At 46.5% G+C, this 21,827-nt stretch overlaps 1 protein-coding gene across 1 annotated transcript in view; it reads right to left on the bottom strand.

Annotated features, from left to right (window-relative positions):
• Positions 1-21,827, bottom strand: part of LOC137366348 (adenylate cyclase type 8-like) — a 266,926-nt gene that overhangs the window by 77,823 nt on the left and 167,276 nt on the right. Inside the window, exons 17-22 of the mRNA XM_068028243.1 lie at positions 21,639-21,751; positions 20,660-20,757; positions 18,067-18,230; positions 17,338-17,501; positions 15,508-15,589; positions 14,763-14,921 (exon numbers count right to left, since the gene is read on the bottom strand). Coding sequence (XP_067884344.1) covers positions 14,763-14,921; positions 15,508-15,589; positions 17,338-17,501; positions 18,067-18,230; positions 20,660-20,757; positions 21,639-21,751 — 780 coding nt within the window. The remainder of the gene's footprint in view (positions 1-14,762; positions 14,922-15,507; positions 15,590-17,337; positions 17,502-18,066; positions 18,231-20,659; positions 20,758-21,638; positions 21,752-21,827) is intronic.

Below are 21,827 nucleotides of genomic sequence, written 5' to 3'. Positions count from 1 at the left end.
TGCAGTTTCAGCTTCAAAAGGCATAAATACAGAGGTCTGGGTGCAAACGGAGTGCAGATTGCAAGCTGAGTGTGGAGATTGGAGTTTGGTGAGTGGTGAGTTCTTTCAAGAGGCAGGAGGTGCTCCATTTTCTACTTTTTAACCCTCCAGTATTTGGTTCTTGCTTCAGTGCAGTGGAAGGAGCTGTTTGGTGAGTACCTGGTAAGCTATTCTACTTATAATAAATAGTCTGTAAAGTTAAGGTATGGCAGGGCAGCTCTGCTGAGTGGAATGTACAGCCTGTGGTATGTGGGAAGTTATGGACACACCATGTGTCCTAGACAAACACATCGACAGGAAGTGTCACCGGCTGCAGAAGCTTGAGCTCTGGGTTTCGGAACTCGAGTGGTGGCTGGAGTCATTGCAAGGCAGAGGACTACGTGGATAGCACGTTTAGGGAGGTGGTTACACCACAGGTTAGGAGCAATGTAGGCAGATAGGGAATGGGTGACCACCAGTCAGTCTAAAAGAACGAGGCAGGTAGCGCAGGAGTCCTAATATGATCTCACTCGCTAATCATTTTTTCACTTTGGATACTGCTGAAAGTGATGGTTCCGCAGAGGAGTGGAATCAGAGCCAAGTTTGTAACACCACAGGTGAATCAGCTTTACAGGAGGGGAGGAAGAAGAGTGGAAGAGCAGTAGTGATAAGGGATTCGTTAGTTAGAGGAACAGACAGGCGTTTCTGCGGCAGTAAACATGATTCCAGGATGGTGTGTTGCCTCCCTGGTGCCAGGGTCAAGGATGTCACGGAGCGGCTACAGGACATTCTTCTGGGGGAGGGTGAACAGCCAGAGGTCGTGGTCCACATTGGTACCAATGACACAGGTAAGAAGGGGATTGAAGTCCTGAAAGCAGATTTTAGGGAGCTAGGAAGGAAATTAAAAAGCAAGAGCTCAAAAGCAGTAATCTCAGGATTACTCCCAATCCCACGTGCTAGTGATCATAGGAATAGGAGAATTGAGCGATTGAACACGTGGCTGGAGAACTGGTGTAGGAGGGAGGGCATCAGATTTCTGAGACATTGGGACCGGTTCTGGAGCAGGCGAGACCTGTACAAGATGGACGGGTTGCAGCTTAACAGGACTGGGATGAATATCCTTCCAGGGAGATTTGCTAGTTCTGTTGAGGAGGGTTTAAATTAAATTCTCAGGGGATGGGAACCTGAGAGGGAGCTCAGATTGGAGGGAAGCTAAACTGGTAACTTGTCAGGGGTGTGGGAACCAGGAGCAAGTATCAGAGAGGAATACCAAGGTGCACAGAATACTGGGGAAGATAGATAGCACTGGAGTAGGGAATAGGTGGAGTCAGAGTAAGGGACAAAGTAATAAAGTCTAAATCAGGGTTAATGTGCATGTTTGTGAATGAGTGTGGTTAATAAGACTGGTGAGGTACAGGCAGAGATTGCCATGTGGAAATATGATGTTGTGGCTATAACAGAGACCTGGCTCAAAGAAAGGCAGGACTGGGTGTTAAATACTCCTGGATCAAGGTATTCAGGAAACATAGGAAAGAGAACGAAGGAGGAGGGGTGGCATTATTGATTAAGGAGAGCATTGCAGTGCTGGAGAAAAAGGATGTCACAGAAGGGTCGAGGACAGAATCTAATTGACTAGAGCTAAGGAACAGAAAAGGTGCAGTCACATTGCTCGGTGTTGTCTACAGGCCACCAGTTAGTGGGAGGGACATGGAGGAACAAATGTGCAAGGAAATTACAGAGAAGTGCAAAAATTACAGAGTAGTTATTTCAATTATCCAAACATTGACTGGGATAATAGTAGTGTAAAGGGCAGTGAGGGGCAAGAGTTCCTAGAGTGTGTTCAGGAACATTTTCTACAACAGTATGCTGCTAGTCCAATGAGAAAGGAGGCACTGCTAGACCTGGTTCTTGGGAATGAGGTGGGCCAAGTGGATCAAGTATCAGTAGGAGAGAATTTAGGGGATAGTGATCATTGTATCATAAAGTTTAGGCTAACTATGGAAAAGGACAAAGAGCAATCCAGGGTAAGAATAATTAATTGGGGGAAGGCCAACTTCAATGGGATCAGAATGGAGCTGGGGTGAATAAATTGGAGTCAAAAGCTGGCAGGAAAACCAGTAGATGAACAATGGGCTACCTTCAAAGAAGAGATAGTTCGGGCACAGTCAAAATATTTCCTCGAAGGGGAAAAGTAGGGCAAACAAATCCAGAGCTCCCTGGATGACAAAAGAGGTAGAGATTAAGATAAAGAAGAAAAAGTGTGCTTATGACAGATGCCAGCTAGAAAATGCTATTGAGAACCAGGCTGAATATAGAAGGTCCAGAGGGGAAGTGAAAAAGCAAATAAGAGAAGCAAAGAGAGAGCATGAAAAGAGACTGGTAGCTAGCATTAAAGGAAATCCCAAAGTTTTCTATAGGCATATAAATAGTAAAAGGGTGGTGAAAGGAGGAGTGGGGCCGATTAGGGACCAGAAAGGGCAGAGGGCATAGCTGAGGTTTTAAATGAATACTTTGCATCTGTCTTTACCAAGGAAGCAGATTCAACCCAGGCTATGTTGAAAGAGGAGGTAATTCAGACACGAAAGGGGTTTAAAATTGATAAAGAGGAAGTATTAGATAGGCTGTCTGTACTTAAAGTGGATAAAACACCAGGGCCGGATGAAATGCATCCAAGGATACTGAGGAAAGTGAGGGTGGAAATCGCAGAGGCCCCTTCAGTCTTCCTTAGACTCGGGGGTGGTGCCAGAGGACTGGAGAATTGCAAATATTACACCATTGTTCAAAAAAGGGTGTAAAGATAAGCCCAGGAACTACAGGCCAGTCAGTTTAACTTCATGGTGGGAAAACTTCGAGAAAAAATAATTCGGGACAAAATCAATAGTCACATGGGCAAATGCGAGTTAATTAAGGAAAGCCAGCATGGATTTCTTAAGGGAAAATCATGTTTAACTAACTTGCTGGAGTTTTTTGAGGAAATAACAGAGAGGGTTGATGAGGGCAATGCTGTTGATGTGGTGTACATGGACTTTCAAAAGACGTTTGATACAGTATCATACAACAGACTTGTGAGCAAACTTGTAGCTCATGGAATAAAAGTGACGGTAACAACATGGAAACAAAATTAGCTGAGTGACAGGAAACAAAGAGTAGTGGTTAATGGATGTTTTTCGGGCTGGAGGAAGGTTTGTAGTGGAGTTCCCCAGGGATCAGTGTTGGGACCCTTGCTTTTCCTGATATATATATTAATGACCTAGGCCTTAATGACCAGACCCAGAAGCAATTCCACTGCTGTCCCCATTTCTTTTGCAGCCTTTGCTTGGTCAGGCTACCCATTCCTCTGGCCACACCACTGTGAGAATGCAGAAACATTCTCTGGCAAATCCAAAAACGCACCACAACATCTTCAAAAACAATCCTGAGTACTGTTTGCAATAGAAAAAGTAAAAAAGTTACAGTGGGTTGCAGTAGAGTGCTGCAGTGGAAGTTTGGGAAGTGAGGAAGTTCGGTAAGGAGGGAGTGAGGAGATCCTTTCATTTCCTACCTGTCCTCAGTGAGGGGAGCCCAGAGCTTCCAAAGAACACAGCTGACTGGAAGAAGACACGGAGGGCAGAGTTCCGGACCAGTAAGTATAAAAAACTTACCTCTGGTAAAAAAAAACTGAGTGACTTCACAGGAAAGCTGTGACCTGATTGGCTGGTAGGGAATTTTTTTTAACTGAATTTGAAAATAAAACACTGATAAAAATTGATTAAAACCCTAATTAACTAATTAATAAGTAGAGTAACTAAACCAGAGGGAGGACATTACTGTATTTAGTTAGCATTTAACATTTATAGTATGAATCTAGCACTAGGGACCATATAGTTATAACAATTTAGTAAGGATTTAATAAGTATTTATTTATCTTAAATTAATTTATTAATTAGTGCTAGAAATGTCAGTTAGAGGGGTGAAGTGCTTCACCTGTGAGATGTGGGAGGTCCGTGACGCTTCCAGCGTTCCGGACGACTACATCTGCAGGAAGTGTACCCAGTTGCAGCTCCTCACAGACCGCATGGATCAGTTGGAGCGGCAACTGGATACACTTAGGAGCATGCAAGTGGCGGAGAGCGTCATAGACAGGAGTTTTAGAGAAGTGGTTACATCCAAGGTGACCGATAGATGGGGCAGGCAGTCAGTGCAGGAATCCCCTGTGGCTATCCCCCTCTCTAACAAGTATACCGTTTTGGATACTGTTGGGGGGGATGGCCTATCAGGAAAACAGCAGCAGCAGCCAGAGCAGTGGCACCATGGCTGGCACTGAGGGAGGGACAAAGCGCAGAAGAGCAATAGTTATAGAACATAGAACAGTACAGCACAGTACAGGCCCTTCGGCCCACGATGTTGTGCCGAACCTTTAACCTACTCTAGGATCAAACTACCTACATACCCTTCATTCTACTATCATCCCTGTACCTATCCAAGAGTCGCTGAAATGTCCCTAATGTATCTGCTTCCACTACCACCGCTGGCAGTGCATTCCACGCACCCACCACTCTCTGTGTCAAGAACGTACCTCTGACATCTCCCCGAAACCTTCCTCCAATCACCTTAAAATTATGCCCCCTGGTGATAGCCCTTTCCGCCGGCGACTCTAAAGTCAGGGGACTCTATAGTCAGGGGCACAATAGGCGCTTCTGTGGACGTGAAAGAGACTCCAGGATGGTATGTTGCCTCCCTGGTGCCAGGGTCAAGGATGTCTCTGAACGGACAGGGGGCATTCTGAAGGGGGAGGGTGAACACAGACGTTGTGGTACACATCGGTACCAATGACATAGGCAGGAAGAGTGACGAGGTTCTGCAGGGGGAGTGTAGGGAGTTAGGTAGAAAGTTAAAGGACAGGACCTCAAGGGTTGTAATCTCAGGATTACTCTCTGTGCCACATGCCAGTGAGGCTAGAAATAGGAAGATAGTGCAGCTAAACACGTGGCAGAGCAGCTGGAGTAGAAGGGAGGGTTTCAGATATCTGGACCATTGGGATCTCTTCAGGGACAGATAGGACCTGTACAAGAAGGACGGGTTGCATCTAAACTGGAGGGGCACAAATATCCTGGCTGCGAGGTTTGCTAGCGTCACTCGGAGGGTTTAAACTAGTGTGGCAGGGGGGTGGGAACCAGAGCAGTAGGACAGCAAGTAAAATAAATGAGGGGAACTAGTAAATAAGGCCAGTAAGACTAAGAGGAAGAGCAGGCAAGGAGATGTTGCTGAGCACAGCGGGACTGGTGGTCTGAAGTGCATTTGTTTCAATGCGAGAAGTATAACAGGTAAGGCAGATGAACTTTGAGCTTGGATTAGTACTTGGAAATATGATGTTGTTGCTATTACAGAGACTTGGTTGAGGGAAGGACAGGATTGGCAGCTAAATGTTCCAGGATTTAGAAGCTTCAGGCAGGATAGAGGGGGATGCAAAAGGGGTGGGGGAGTTGCATTACTTGTTAAGGAGAATATCACAGCTGTACTGCGGGAGGACACCTCAGAGAGGTCATGCAGCGAGGCAATATGGGTGGAGCTCAGGAATAGGAAGGGTGCAGTCACGATGTTGGGGGTTTACTACAGGCCTCCCAACAGCCAGCGGGAGGTAGAGGAGCAGATATGTAGACAGATTTTGGAAAGATGTAAAGGTAACACGGTTGTAGTGGTGGGTGATTTTAACTTCCCCTATATTGACTGGTCCTCACTTAGTGCGAGAGGCTTGGATGGGGCAGAATTTGTAAGGAGCATCCAGGAGGGCTTCTTGAAACAATATGTCGATAGTCCAACTAGGGATGGGGCCGTACTGGACCTGGTATTGGGGAATGAGCCCGGCCAGGTGGTCGAAGTTTCAGTAGGGGAGCATTTCGGCAGCAGTGACCACAATTCCATAAGTTTTAAGGTACTTGTGGATAAGGATAAGAGTAGTCCTCGGGTGAAGGTGCTAAATTGGGGGAAGGCTAATTATAACAATATTAGGCAGGAACTGAAGAATTTAGATTGGGGGCGGCTGTTTGAGGGTAAATCAACATCTGACATGTGAGACTCTTTCAAATGTCAGTTGATTAGAATCCAGGACCAGCATGTTCCTGTGGGGAAGAAGGATAAGTTTGGCAAGTTTCGGGAACCTTGGATAATGCAGGATATTGTGAGCCTAGTCAAAAAGAAAAAGGAAGCATTTGTAAGGGCTGGAAGGTTAGGAACAGATGAAGCACTTGAGGAATATAAAGACAGTAGGAAGGAACTTAAGCAAGGAGTTAGGAGGGCTAAAAGAGGTCATGAAAAGTCATTGGCAAACAGGATTAAGGAATATCTCAAGGCTTTTTATACGTATATAAAGAGCAAGAGGGTAACTAGGGAAAGGGTTGGTTCACTCAAGGACAGAGAAGGGAATCTATGTGTGGAGCCAGAGGAAATGGGCGAGGTACTAAATCAGTACTTTGCATCAGTATTCACCAAAGAGAAGGACTTGGTGGATGATGAGCCTAGGGAAGGGAGTGTAGATACTCTCAGTCATCTCATTATCACAAAGGAGGAAGTGTTGGGTGTCTTGCAAAGCATTAAGGTAGATAAGTCCCCAGGGCCTGATGGGATCTACCCCAGAATACTGAGGGAGGCAAGGGAAGAAATTGCTGGGGCCTTGACAGAAATCTTTGCATCCTCATTGGCTACAGGTGAGGTCCCAGAGGACTGGAGAATAGCCAATGTTGTTCCTTTGTTTAAGAAGGGTAGCAAGGATAATCCAGGAAATTATAGGCCGGTGAGCCTTACGTCAGTGGTAGGGAAATTATTAGAGCGGATTCTTCGGGACAGGATTTACTCCCATTTGGAAACATACAAACTTATTAGCGAGAGGCAGCATGGTTTTGTGAAGGGGAGGTCGTGTCCCACTAATTTGACTGAGCTTTTTGAGGAAGTGACAAAGATGATTGATGAAGGAAGGGCAGTGGATGTTATCTATATGGACTTCAGTAAAGCCTTTGACAAGGTCCCTCATGGCAGACTGGTACAATAGGTGAGGTCACATGGGATCAGAGGTGAGCTGGCAAGATGGATACAGAACTGGCCCGGTCATAGAAGACAGAGGGTAGCAGTGGAAGGGTGCTTTTCTGAATGGAGGGATGTGACTAGTGGTGTTCCGCAGGGATCAGTGCTGGGATCTTTGCTCTTTGTAGTATATATAAATGATTTGGAGGAAAATGTAGCTGGTCTGATTAGTAAGTTTGCGGACGACACGAAGGTTGGTGGAGTTGCGGATAGTGATGAGGATTGTCAGAGGATACAGCAGGATATAGATCGGTTGGAGACTTGGGCGGAGAAATGGCAGATGGAGTTTAATCCGGACAAATGTGAGGTAATGCATTTTGGAAGATCTAATGCAGGTGGGAAGTATACAGTAAATGGCAGAACCCTTAGGAGTATTGACAGGCAGAGAGGTCCACAGGTCACTGAAAGTGGCAATTCAGGTGGATAAGGTAGTCAAGAAGGCATACGGCATGCTTGCCCTAATTGGTCGGGGCATAGAGTATAAAAATTGGCAAGTCATGCTGCAGCTGTACAGAACGTTAGTCAGGCCACACTTAGAATATTGCATGCAGTTCTGGTCGCCACACTACCAGAAGGATGTGGAGGCTTTGGAGAGGGTACAAAAGAGGTTTACCAGGATGTTGCCTGGTCTGGAGGGCATTAGCTATGAGGAGAGGTTGGATAAACTCGGATTGTTTTCACTGGAACGACGGAGGTGGAGGGGCGACATGATAGAGGTTTACAAAGTTATGAGCGGCATGGACAGAGTGGATAGTCAGAAGCTTTTTCCCAGGGTGGAAGAGTCAGTTACTAGGGGACATAGGTTTAAGGTGCGAGGGGCAAAGTTTAGAGGGGATGTGCGAGGCAAGTTCTTTACACAGAGGGTGGTGAGTGCCTGGAACTTGCTGCCGGGGGAGGTGGTGGAAGCAGGTACAATAGCGACGTTTAAGAGACATCTTGACAAATATATGAATAGGAAGGGAATAGAGGGATACGGTCCCCGGAAGTGCAGAAGGTTTTAGTTTAGGCAGGCATCAAGATCGGCGCAGGCTTGGAGGGCCGAATGGCCTGTTCCTGTGCTGTACTGTTCTTTGTTCTTTTGTTACTTTACCTGCAAGTTGGGCAACCTGGCCCTTTAAATAATGCTAGCACAGGGCCCATCCTGCAGCTTCACTTTTCTTGCTTGCAGAGTAAACAGCCAAGAGGCTGCCTGCACATTCGTTGTCCAAATTTGGAATCCTGGTATCTTATCAGCTGGTTGGGCTATGTGACGTCAGGACAGCATTCATTCAAGGTCTTCCAGTGCACACAGAGGACACATCTTCATGCGCCCTTCTTATGCAGCAATGCCATGCATCAGCCAGCAGTGGAACAGACAGGTAGAACAGCACCATGCCTCCACAATGTCATTACAAGCCAGTCAATTTTGCAAGCATAAAGAATAAAAGGATAGTTAAAGGAAGCCTGGGGCCAATTAGAGACCAAAAAGGGGAACTTCTTATGGAGGCAGAGGGCATGGCTGAGGTACAGACTGAATACTTTGCATCTGTCTTCACTAAAGAAGAGGATGCTGCCAATATCACAGTAAAGGAGGAGAGGTGGTGGTGTAGTAGTAATGTTGCTGGACTAGTTATTCAGAGGCCTAGTCTAATACTCTGGGGACATGGGTTCGAATCTCACCATGGCAGATGGTGAAATTTAAATTCACTTAATGAATCTGGAATTTAAAAATAAGCTAGTCTAATGGTGACCATGAAACCACTGCCAATGTTGTAGAAACCCATCTGGTTCACTAATGTCCTTTTGGGAAGGAAATCTGCCATCCTTACCTGGTCTGGCCTACATGTGACTCCAGACCCACAGCAATGTGGTTGACTCTAACTGCCCTCTGAAATGGCCTAACAAGCCACTCAGTTCAAGGGCAATTAGGGATGGGCAATAAATGCTAGCCTAGTCAGTGATGCCCACATCCCATGAACAAATAATAAAAAAAACTGCATAGGATAAAAATCAAGAGGAGGTACTTAAAAGATTAACAGTACTCAAAGTAGTAAAACATGGGTTGCTTGGTTACTGAGCGAAGCAACGGCAGATGTTGTGGAGGCTCTGGCCAGAAGTGTTCAATCGTCCTTAGACATGGGAGAGGTGTCAGAGGACTGACAAAGTACAAATGTTACACCCCTGTTCAAAAAGGAGGGGAATATGAACATACAAATTCGGTGCAGGAGTAAGCCCCTTGAGCCTAAGTTCATGTCTGAACTGATTATTCCACCTTCCACCCCTTTGCTTATCAAGAATCTATAGGGGCAAGGCCAATTTTACTAAACAGAGGAGTGATTTAGCAAATGTGGACTGGAAACAGCTACTTGAAGGTAAATCAGTGTCAGAACAGTGGGAGGCATTCAAATGGGAGATTCAAGGGGTTCAGAGAAAACATGTTCCCACAAAGAAAAAGGGTGAGACGGCCAAATCTAGAGCCCCATGGATGTCAAGGAGCTTACAGAGTAATATAAGGCAGAAAAGGAAAGCTTATGTCCGACACCGAGAACTCAATACTACAGAAAGCCAAGAGGAGTATAGAAGGGGTGAAATCAAAAAGGAAATTAGGAAAGCAAAGAGAGGGCATGTAAGAATATTGGCAAACAAAATCAAGGTGAACCCAGAGATATTTTTTCAATACATTAAGAGTAAGAGGATAACTAAGGAGAGAGTAGCGCCCATAAAAGACCAAAAAGGTAACCTACGTGTTGGGGCGGAAGATATTGGTATGGTTCTTAATGAATACTTTGCGTCTGTCTTCACAGAAAGGGGGAGGGCGATGCAGATATTGCAGTTAAGGAGGAAGAGTATGAAGTATTGGATGTGATAAACATAGGGAGAGAGGAAGTATTAATGTGATCAGCATCTTCGAAAGTTGATAAATCATCAGGGCCAGATGAAATGTATCCTAGGCTGTTAAAAGAAGCAAGAGAGGAACTAGCAGAGGGTCTGACCATCATTTTCCAGTCCTCACTGGATACAGGTGTGGTGCCAGAGGATTGAGAATTGCCAACATTGTACCTCTGTTTAAAAAGCGAGCGAAGGATAGACCGAATAATTACAGGCCAGTCAGTCTAACCTCAGTAGTGGGCAAATTATTGGAATCTATTCTGAGAGACAGGATAAACTGTCACTTAGAAAGGCACAGGTTAATCAAGGACGTGAATGTAGGGGGCATGACCAAGAAGTCTGCAGACGACACAAAGATTGGCCGTGTGGTAGATAGCGAGGAGGATAGCTGTAGGCTGCAGGAAGATATTGATCGTCTGGTCAGATGGACAGAAAAGTGGAAAATGGAATTCAACCTGGAGAAGTGTGAGGTGATGCATTTGGGGAGGTCAATCAAGGTAAAGGAATACACGATAAATGGGAAAATATTGAGAAGTGTAGAGGAACTGAGGGACCTTGGAGTAAATATCCACAGATCCCAGAAAGTAGCAGGACAGGTCGATAAGGTGGTTAAGAAGGCATATGGAATCCTTTCCTTTATTAGCCGAGGTATAGAATGGGGAGAGGCAACATGAACTAATGGCACAATATTAAAGGGAGTGCAGGAACGGGGAGACCTGGGAGTGTACATACACAAATTTTCTGGGAGGACATCTTGATAAAGCTGTTCAAAAATACGAGATCCTAGTCTTTAGAAATAGAGTACAAAGATAAATGAATCATAGAAGTACAAAGCCATGAAATGTGGAGACCAACATTTGGATGCCCCATTTACAAGATAGGTGCTTAACCCACCGAGCCACTGTGCCAAACTTTTTTTTGAAGCTATGGAACTCCTGTCAAACGGTAAAGCTCCAGGTGCTGATGATATCCCAGCTGAGGTCTACAAGGCTGGAGGCCAATGCCTGGTCAAGAATCTCACTGACCTCCTTCAGTCGATGTGGGAGCAAGGAACCATTCCGCAAGAATACAAAGATGCCTCCATTGTCCACCTGTACAAGCAGAAAGAAACTTGCCAATCTTGCAACAATCACAAAGGAATCTCACTCATTTCCATCACCTGCAAAATCTTCACCAGAATCGTTCTGGACATGTGGACCAGGATCTGATGCTAGAGAGTGAGGGTCATTTCAGAACAGGTCGAGGAGCCACTAATATGGTGTTTTCAGTTAGACAACTCCAGGAGAAATGCCAAGAACAGAGCACGGACCTATACACTACGTTTGTTGGCCTGACCGAAGCCTTCGACACAGTCAGTCATGAGTGCCTTTAGAAGGGAATGGAGAAATTTGGCTGCTCTGAGAAATTCATCACAATGGTTCAATAGTTCCATGACGCATGCTCACATGTTTCCTGGATGATAGTGAGTCTCTGACCCATTCGCAGTTACTCAAGGAGTTAAGCAGGGCTGTGTGCTAGTACCAACCCTCTTCAGCATGTTTTTCATTGCCATGCTCTCCAATGCATGCCATGATGGTAATCCTGGCATTGAAATCAGATATTGCATGGACCAGAAGCTGCTCAATCTGAGACAATGCTGAGCAATGTCCAAGGTCTCCAAAGACATACTTTGCGATTTCCTGTTTGCCGTGACTGTGCACTAGTTATCGGTTCAGAGCTGGACATGCAATGCAGCGTGGACTTATTCTGCATTGCATGGAACAACTTTGGCCTTACGATCAGTGCAGAGAAAACAGAAATATTGTAGCAGCCTGCTGCAGAAAAGCCCTATCTTCTGCCTAAGGTTTCAGTCCATGATGAGAACCTGTCAGCAGTGGATAAGTTCACTTATCTTGACAGCAGTCTCCTGAGCTGTCCAGACCCATGACGAGACATATGCAAGAATTGCCAAAGCAAGTGTAGCCTTTGGCAGACTTTGAACATCAGTCTGGAAATGAAGAGGAGTAATTCTGCCGACCAAACTGCAGGTCTACAGAGCAATAGTCCTGCCCAGTCTGCTCTACACATAAGACTTGGACTGTGTACCAATGTCATGTGAAGAAGCTCAACCACTTTCACTTGAGCTGCCTTTGAAAGCTTCTGAAGATCAGATGGCAGGACAAAATACCAGACACTGAGGTGCTCACCTGAGCTAGCCATGCCAAGCATCCACACCATATTTTCACAGTCACAATTGAGTTGGGCTGCTCATGTAGCCAGAATGCCTGACACTCGCTTACCAAAGCCAATCGTCTAGGGTGAGCTTGAGTCTGGGGTACACTCTCATGGCGGTCAAAGGAAGAGTTACAAGGACACTCTGAAGGCTTTGCTTAGGAATTTTGATATCGTCCCCAAGTCCTGAGAGAAGCTTGTCCAGGATGGCTGCACCTGGCGCAACCAAATAGGAAAAAGGTGCAGCCTCCTTCGAAAGCAAGCGTATATCAGAGGCAGAGAGAAAACGCAAGAAGAGGAAATCCTCAGCCAGCAGCTCATTCAAAACCCAGTCATCTGTGGTATCCTGTCCTATTTGCAACAAAACCTAACAGATGCAGATCAGCCTTAGCAGTCACCTACATAACCGCTGGAACCCTACCAAACACCCAGACGATGGACATGGTCATCCTTGTCTCGAAGGACGAACACAACAGAGTTCAAAAGCAGGATGTTAGACTAAACCTTTGTAAAACAGAGAAGTGGGACTGAGCAAATTGTTGGAGCTGCGGGCTGACAGGTCTTGATGGACTTCATCCTAGGGTCTTAAAAGAACTGGCTAGTGAGATAGTTGATGCGTTAGTTTTAATTTCCCAAAATTCCCTAGATTCAGGGAAGGTTCTATTAGATTGGAAAATAGCCAATGTAACTCCTTTATTCAAAAAGGGAGGGAGACAGAAAGCAGGAAACTACAGGCCAGTTAGCTTAACATCTGTTATAGCAGGGCATTTAGAAAAATTCAAGGTAATCAGGCAGAGTCAACATGGTTTTGTGAAAGGGAAATCATGTTGCAGCAATTTATTGGAATTCTTGAATGGGCAGGAAGCAAAGAGATACAGACCCTTAGAAAATAGGCGACAGGTTTAGATAGAGGATCTTGATCGGCGCAGGCTTGGAGGGCCGAAGGGCCTGTTCCTGTGCTGTAATTTTCTTTGTTCTTTTTTTTGTTCTTCTTTGAGGGAGTTACATGTGCTGTGGATAAAGGAGAACCGGTGGATGTACTGTACTTAGATTTCCAGAAGGTATTTGATAAACTGCTATATCAAAGGTTATTGCGGAAAATAAAAGCTCATGGTGTCGGGGGTAACATATTGGCATGGATAGAAGATTGGCTAGCTAACAGGAAACAGAAAGTAGGCATAAATGGGTCATTTTCTGGTTGGCAAGATGTAAAGAGTGGTGTGCCACAGGGATCAGTGCTGGGACCTCAACTTTTTACAATTTATCTAAATGATTTGGATGAAGGGACCGAAGGTATGGTTGCTAAATTTGCTGATGACACAAAGATAGGTAGGAAAGTAACTTGTGGAGAGGACATAAGGAGCCTACAAAGGGATATTGCATGGGCAATGATCTGGCAAATGGAGTATGATGTGAGAAAATGTGAAACTGTCCATTTTGGCAGCAAGAATAAAAAAAGAAGCAGATAATCAAAATGGTGAGAGATTGCAGAGCTTTAAGATGCAGAGGGATCTGGGTGGCCTAGTGCATGAATCACAAAAGGTTAGTACACAGGTTCATTTAATTAATTTAATGCGAGGGAAATTGAATACAAAAGTAGGGAGGTTATGCTTCAGTTATACAGGGCATTGGTGAGACCACATCTGGAGTACTGTGTACAGTGTTGGTCTCCTTATTTAAGGAAGGATGTAAATGCGTTGGAGGCAGTACAGAGAAGGTTAACTAGACTAATACCTGGAATGGGCGGGCTGTCTTATGAGGAAAGATTGGACAGGCTAGGCTTGTATCCACTGGAGTTTAGAAGAGTAAGAGGCAACTTGATTGAAACATTAGATTCTGAGGGGTCTTGACAGGGTGGATGTGGAAAGGATGTTTCCCACTGTGGGAGAATCTAGGACTAGGGGTCACTGTTTAAAAATAAGGGGTCGCCCATTTAAGACAGAGATGAGACTTTGGAACTCTCTTCCTCAAAAGGTGGTGGAAGCAGAGTCTTCAAATAGTTTTAAGGCAGAGGTAGATAGATTCTTGGTAAGCAAGGGGTTGAAAGGTTATTGGGGATAGGTGGAAATGTGGAGTTGAGGTTACAATCAGATCAGCCATGGTCTTTTTAATGGCAGAGCAGACTAGAGGGGCTGAGTGGCCTCCCCCTGCTCCTAATTCGTATGTTTGTAGATGTTCGAAACTATGAACAGTTATTATACCGTTAACAAGGAGAAACTGTTTCCAGTGGCAAAAGGGTCAGTAACCAGGAGTATTTGGCAAAATAGCCAGAGACAAAATGAAGAAATATTTTGGATGCAGTGAGTTATGATGATCTGGAATACACTGCCTGAAAGGATGGTGGAAGCAGATTCAATAGTGGCTTTCAAAAGGGAATTGGATAAATACTTTCAAGGAAACATTAGCAGAACCATGGGGAATGAGTGGGCATTGGATCAAACTGGACAGCTCTTCTAAAGGGCTTTACTCTGTATCTAACCCCATGCTGTCAACTGGAGTGTTTGGGGGTATTACGTGATAAATTTGCTCTGCAGGTGTGAGCTTAATCTAAGGGATTAAGAGCTCGGCTGATACTTGCTGCTAAATTTACAATGGGGATATTGTCATACATCATCGCCTGGGTCTCTGTCGAGGAAATGCCTTGCAATGTGACTGGGTAGCATGTTGTTAAGGAGACTCTCGTTGTGTTTCCGCAGCTCCGCCATCTCGTCCATTTCCTGTCTGGCCAGCAGCCTCCACAGGAAATCCAGTCGGGCTGTCGCTTCAATCTGTTGGCCACAGAGGAGAAAGAGGTTTGGTCAGTCTGAACACTGGCAGCATTGTGGCATGTCTGTGTTTATATGGGCCCTGCAGGACCTGCATTCTCCCACTGGGACCGGCACTCCCCGCAAGACTGGCACACCCCCTGAGCACCACCCCCCACCCAACCTTCCCTAGGAATGCTTCTCCCTCCGGGATGAGCTCCCCCCTACCACCCCCACCTGCCCCCACTGGGACCGGCACACCCTCTCTCCCTCGGGACAGGCTGGTTGGAGCAATGCGGTTGAGATGAGCTAACTCAGCACTGACCAGGGAATTGAATGTAGCATGTGAACCTCCCACTTTCTGATCTCAGTGGATCAGTTACAAGCTTCCTATACTGGGGGGAGGGGTGGGGGGAGCAGTCACCATCTGTTAGAATTACCCAACCTCACCTGAGAGAAATAACCCCCTTCAGCAGAACAGCAGGAAAGCAAGCAGGGAGGTGTTGGAACAGGCATAGGACAAGGCTGATACATTCCTGAACACAGTTCTACAGTTGCAGTCAACAGAGAGTCACACAAGTGGACAGGCTGAGAAAGGAGGTTAGCTTACCTGCCGTCCTTGGTAAAAGACTGCCACGATAAACATGAACATCAGTATAAAAGTGATCCCCCGATGCCATTTGTTGGAGGCGCTGAAAGTAGAGAGAGAAAGAAACAAAAACATAATTAGACACATCTGCAAAAATGTCACAAATTCTCATTGCCCAGGCCCAGGAGGTCGGTTTCCCTGGCGGCCCAGGCCTAGGCCTTGGAGGTGACTTTTCCACAGCAGCCCAGGCCTAGGAGACAAGTGTTTCCCAGGGAGCTCTGGTTAGGACATGGCCTAGGAGGTGACCAGTTCCCCAGGAGCCCAGAGTTAGGCCCTGGAGGTCAGTGTTGCCCCAGGAGCCCAGTCATCTTCAGGCATCTGCCCGAGACTGTGTGTGTAAATGGTGGCCTGTAGAACATACCCAGCAATGTAATTAATGGTCCCTCTATCATTTCTTATCTCTAACCAAATAGATTATTATTTTCAACACAACAAAAACTTGCACTTATATAGCACCTTTCACATAGTAAAACGTTTGTTTTTCAAACTGGAGGCAGGTATATCGTGGGGTTTCCCAAGGGTCAGTGTTAGGATCACTGCTTTTCCTGATCTATATGAATGACCTAGACTTGGGTGTACAGGACACAATTTCAAAATTTGTGGATGGCCCAAACCTTGGAAGTATTGTGAACTGTGAGGAGGACAGTGATAAGCTTCAAAAGGACATAAACAGGCTGGTGGAATGGGTGGACAAGTGGCAGATGAAATTTAGTGGAGAAGTGTGAAATGATTCATTTTGGTAGGAAGAATGAGGAGAGGTAAAATAAAGGGTACAGTTCTAAAGGGGATGCAGGAACAGGGAGACCTGGGGGTATATGTGCACAAATCATTGCAGGTTGTAGGCAGGTTGAGAAGGCGGTTAATAAAGCACACAAAATACAGACTCGATAAGTAGGGGCACAGAGGACAAAAGCAAGGAAGTTATTATATGACCTGTATAAAACACTGGTTCGGCCACAACTGGAGTATTGTGTTCAGTTCTGGGAGCCACATATTAGGAAGAATGTGAAGGCATTAGAGAGGGTGCAGAAAAGATTTAGGAGAATGGTTCCAGGGATGAGGGACTTCAGTTACGTGGATAGTTTGGAGAAGCTGGGCCTGTTCTCGTTGGAGAAGATTAAGAGGAGATTTGATAGAGGTGTTCAACATCATGAAGGGTCTAGACAGGGTAGATAGGGAGAAACTGTTCCTATTGGCAGAAGAATTGAGAACCAGAAGTCACCTATTTGAGGTGATTGGCAAAAGAACCAGAGGTGACATGAGGAAAAACTTTCTTATGCAGCGAGTGGTTAGGATCTGGAATGCTCTGCCTGAGTGTGTGGTGGAAACAGATTCCATCTTGACCTTCAAAAGAGAATTGGACAATTATCTGAAGAGAAATAATTTGCAGGGCTATGGGAAAATAGTGGGGAGGGGGCGGGACTAGGTGAATTGCTCTTGCAGACAGACAGCACGGACACGACGGGCTGAATGGCCTCCTTCTGGGCTGCAACCATTCTTTGATAATGGGGACAAGGCCATTGAGGGATGAGTAAGTTAAAATTACAGATGATTCTGAAATAGCAGGGATACTGAGAAGATACTTTGCCTCCATTTTCAATGAACTATTTATTTCTTCAGTAACCTTCTAATGACATAATATAAAGGTTGAGATGTAATGGTGAATCTATGCAAAATCTTACTCAGACCACAGTTGGAGCACAATGTGCAATTTTGTGACCCACACTATTGGAAGGATGTTTGTGATTTCTGAACACTATCCGATCAGCTGATCCCTGTGAGATTGATTACCTGGGCAAATCAAGCAGGTCCGCCTTCAAGTGTATGAAACTGATGTGGGTGATGTAGGAGTTGATGGCAACGATTACTATGAGAGACACAAGCTTCACAATCGAGTGTAGATGAAGAAAGACAGCACAGCTGATCATTGATGACACCCCACTCAGCTCAAAATACTGAGAAAAGACACAATGTCAGGATTAGAGCAACTTCACACATTCCACTTGTCTGCATCTGCTTCATTATTCAGTCCAGGTTTTGTGTGCTCCCCTCAAGGTGCTGGACCATGCTCCATTGTCACCTTCTAGTTCAGCAATGGCCATTGTATAGACTGTCCTTTACCAGCTATTATTGTTGTAATTCTAGGGACTAATCTTCACCCACTTGCCAGGTCAATCATTCCCAATTGTGGGAAAGCTGTCCCTGAAGTTGACACCATTTGTTGCGCATTTGTGAGACTGACGCTATTGTGGATTTTGGACCATTTTTCTATGGAAACGATTGAGGTATGAATTATTTGAAGATTTGTTTCACAGGGTTTACACTAACGTGTACTGGATTTCAGACAGGGCACTTGAGAGCAGCAGCCTGGAGACAATGAGAGGTAGTTTGAGGCCTCGCGGGAACCAGGCCAGAACCCTCACTCACACAACGTCACACAACCAGACCGGCTCCCATGCTTGCGGCACAAGTTGTTATAAGCGTCAGTAACAACAGCATCATTTTATAAGCAAGATTTACGTTACTGAGAAGGAACTGGCTGAATGTGGAGCCCGACGTGAGACTGAAGCTTTCCAGCTTGGAACCTGACATCACCTCATTGATGAAAAGCCACTGACCTGAACCGTTAACTCTGCTTCTCTCTCCACAGATGCTGCCTGACCTGCTGAGTATTTCAGCACCTTCTGTTTTTATATCACCTCATTGGTATCTCATCAAAAATAGCACCATTCTTCCCATTAATTATGATGAATTTTTTTGTGGCAAAAGTGAGTGGGGTAGGACCAGGGGGAGTGGGGTAGGACCAGTGGGAGTGGGGTAGGACCAGTGGGAGTGGGGTAGGACCAGGGGGAGTGGGGTAGGACTAGTAGGAGTGGGGTAGGACCAGTGGGAGTGGGGTAGGACCAGTGGGAGCGGGGTAGGACCAGTAGGAGTGGGGTAGGACCAGTGGGAGTGGGGTAGGAGTAGTAGGAGTGGGGTAGAACCAGTGGGAGTGGGGTAGGACCAGTAGGAGTGGGGTAGGACCAGTGGGAGTGGGGTAGGAGTAGTAGGAGTGGGGTAGTACCAGTGGGAGTGGGGTAGGACTAGTAGGAGTGGGGTAGGACCAGTAGGAGTGGGGTAGGACCAGTGGGAGTGGGGTAGGAGTAGTAGGAGTGGGGTAGGACCAGTGGGAGTGGGGTAGGACCAGTAGGAGTGGGGTAGGACCAGTAGGAGTGGGGTAGGACCAGTGGGAGTGGGGTAGGACTAGTAGGAGTGGGGTAGGACCAGTGGGAGTGGGGTAGGACCAGTAGGAGTGGGGTAGGACCAGTGGGAGTGGGGTAGGAGTAGTAGGAGTGGGGTAGGACCAGTGGGAGTGGGTTAGGACCAGTAGGAGTGGGGTAGGACCAGTGGGAGTGGGGTAGGACCAGTAGGAGTGGGGTAGGACCAGTGGGAGTGGGATAGGACCAGTGGGAGTGGGGTAGGACCAGTGGGAGTGGGGTAGGACCAGTGGGAGTGGGGTAGGAGTAGTAGGAGTGGGGTAGGACCAGTGGGAGTGGGGTAGGACCAGTAGGAGTGGGGTAGGACCAGTGGGAGTGGGGTAGGACCAGTAGGAGTGGGGTAGGACCAGTGGGAGTGGGGTAGGACCAGTAGGAGTGGGGTAGGACCAGTGGGAGTGGGGTAGGACCAGTAGGAGTGGGGTAGGACCAGTGGGAGTGGGGTAGGACCAGTAGGAGTGGGGTAGGACCAGTGGGAGTGGGGTAGGACCAGTAGGAGTGGGGTAGGACCAGTAGGAGTGGGGTAGGACCAGTAGGAGTGGGGTAGGACCAGTGGGGGTGGGGTAGGACCAGTAGGAGTGGGGTAGGACCAGTGGGAGTGGGGTAGGACCAGTAGGAGTGGGGTAGGACCAGTGGGAGTGGAGTAGGACCAGTAGGAGTGGGGTAGGACCAGTGGGAGTGGGGTAGGACCAGTAGGAGTGGGGTAGGACCAGTGGGAGTGGGGTAGGACCAGTAGGAGTGGGGTAGGACCAGTGGGAGTGGGGTAGGACCAGTAGGAGTGGGGTAGGACCAATGGGAGTGGGGTAGGACCAATGGGAGTGGGGTAGGACCAGTAGGAGATGGGTGGGACCAGTGGGTGTGGGGTAGGACCAGTAGGAGTGGGGTAGGACCAGTGGGAGTGGGGTAGGACCAGTAGGAGTGGGGTAGGACCAATGGGAGTGGGGTAGGACCAGTCGGAGATGGGTAGGACCAGTGGGTGTGGGGTAGGACCAGTAGGAGATGGGTAGGACCAGTGGGAGTGGGGTAGGACCAGTAGGAGTGGGGTAGGACCAATGGGAGTGGGGTAGGACCAGTCGGAGATGGGTAGGACCAGTGGGTGTGGGGTAGGACCAGTAGGAGTGGGGTAGGACCAGTTGGAGGTCCGTGGGATCATTTGCCCCGCCAATGTGGTCTGTGGACGAAAAATCTGAGAACTACTGCTCAAGTGATCGGCCATATTCATTGCTGCTGCGATAATGTTGCTCATTTGAATTCAAATGATGCTGCTAGACTTTGGGTGGGCAGTAAATTCAGCCTTACCTAAAAGCTGCCACTGCAGTCAGTCAGACATTATGTCTTTCAGAACTAGGACTGCCCTGACAGTCCCGCAGCAAAAGGCTGAAAAAGGTGAGAGACTGCAAAGAGTTTTTCCACCTGGGACTGTGGCAGCAGGGAATATCGAGGGTTAATTTACTTTAAGGCAAATCACCAAAGTGGAACAGCATTGCATATTCATTATTTTTATACCATTACGCAAAGCCATGTTGAATTGATTGAAACAAGTGACTCTGATCATACCTATCAAACTGTATGTTCTCCTTCCCGTGGAATAAAGCAGCTTACAATTCAAACCAAATTTCACCAAATGTGTAATGATAACATCCGCCTTCATAGTGATTGAAGAAGCACACAGGCCAAAAGGCATGGATATCCAGATCAGATCACAGGGACATTTTATTAATTTTATTAATCCTCCCCAGGTTATGCCACCAACAAGAAAATAACATCCAGAATTAAGTCGACCAATGGCAGGTCATGCCACACAGATGCAAGGCAATGACGATCTGAAATGAGAGAAAGTTCAACCATCTCCCCATCACCTTCAATAGCTCCATTAGTGCCAAGTGCCCCACCATAGCCTTGGATTATCATTGACAACAGCAAAACATTAACTGGACCAGTCAGAGCAACATTGTGGCTAAAACAATAAGATCTCTAGAGGCTGGGAGCAAGTACTCTGTGACAAGTGGCTCATTCCTGAACGTGCATCTGCAGCAGAACTCAAGGAACATGGTATCCTGCAAGAGGAGTTAATCTCTAGCATTATCATCTTTATCACTACACTCTCCACCACCAGCATACTATAGTTTCAGTGTGCAAAATCTGCAAAATATAACTCATTAAGGTTACTTCGATAGCTCTCCTCCCCCGTGACCTCTACCGTCGAGAACCGCAGAAGTATCAATGTCACGGTGACACCGTTGGCTAAAGTGTCCCCTCTAAGTCACACAGCATCCTGACTTGGTGTCAGGATAGAATGAGAGTGAAGATATCACTCTTCCTTCAATGTGCCCAAGAAAATATCCTGGAACTCCCAACCTAATACCACTGTGGGAACACCAACACCACTGCAACAATCCAAGGAGAAGGACCCCCACCCCTTCTCAGTGCAACAAGGGACAGGCGATAAGTATATTCTTGCCATCTTTACCCACATCCCAAGAGCAGATTTTTTAAAAATCCAAGGCGAGTCACTTCTCATAAAAGTAAGCCATACATCGCACTACGGCAAAGAATATTCATTGTCATCTGTGACCAACTGGTGCCCATTCATAAGCCTGTCAGTAAAAGCAAAACAACCATTCCCACAAGCACCTACATGCCTCTAGTTTCAACATCATTATGTTACTAGACTAGTAATCCAGAAGCCAGGACTAATGTTCCAGAGACATGGGTTCAAATCCCACCATGGCAGCTGCGGGAATTTAAATTCAATTAATTAATAAATCTGGAATAAAAAACTACTCCCGGTGACAATGAAACCACCGGACTGTCCTAAAAACCTACCTGGCTCATTACTGTTCTTCAGGAAAGGAAATCTGCCATCCATACCCAGTCTGGCCGACATGTGACTCCAGACCAATAGCAATTTGATTGAAATGGCCTAGCAAGCCCTCAGTTGCATCAAACTGCTACATAAAAGTCAAATAAGAACAAAGAACAGTACAGCACAGGAAGAGGACATTCGGCCCTCCAAGCCTGCGCCGA

This window comes from Heterodontus francisci, unplaced genomic scaffold (assembly GCF_036365525.1).
Source record: "Heterodontus francisci isolate sHetFra1 unplaced genomic scaffold, sHetFra1.hap1 HAP1_SCAFFOLD_377, whole genome shotgun sequence".
NCBI classification, from domain to species: domain Eukaryota; kingdom Metazoa; phylum Chordata; class Chondrichthyes; order Heterodontiformes; family Heterodontidae; genus Heterodontus; species Heterodontus francisci.
The sequence above is the reverse complement of the archived record's forward strand: the minus strand, read 5'-3'. Positions and strand labels throughout refer to the sequence as shown.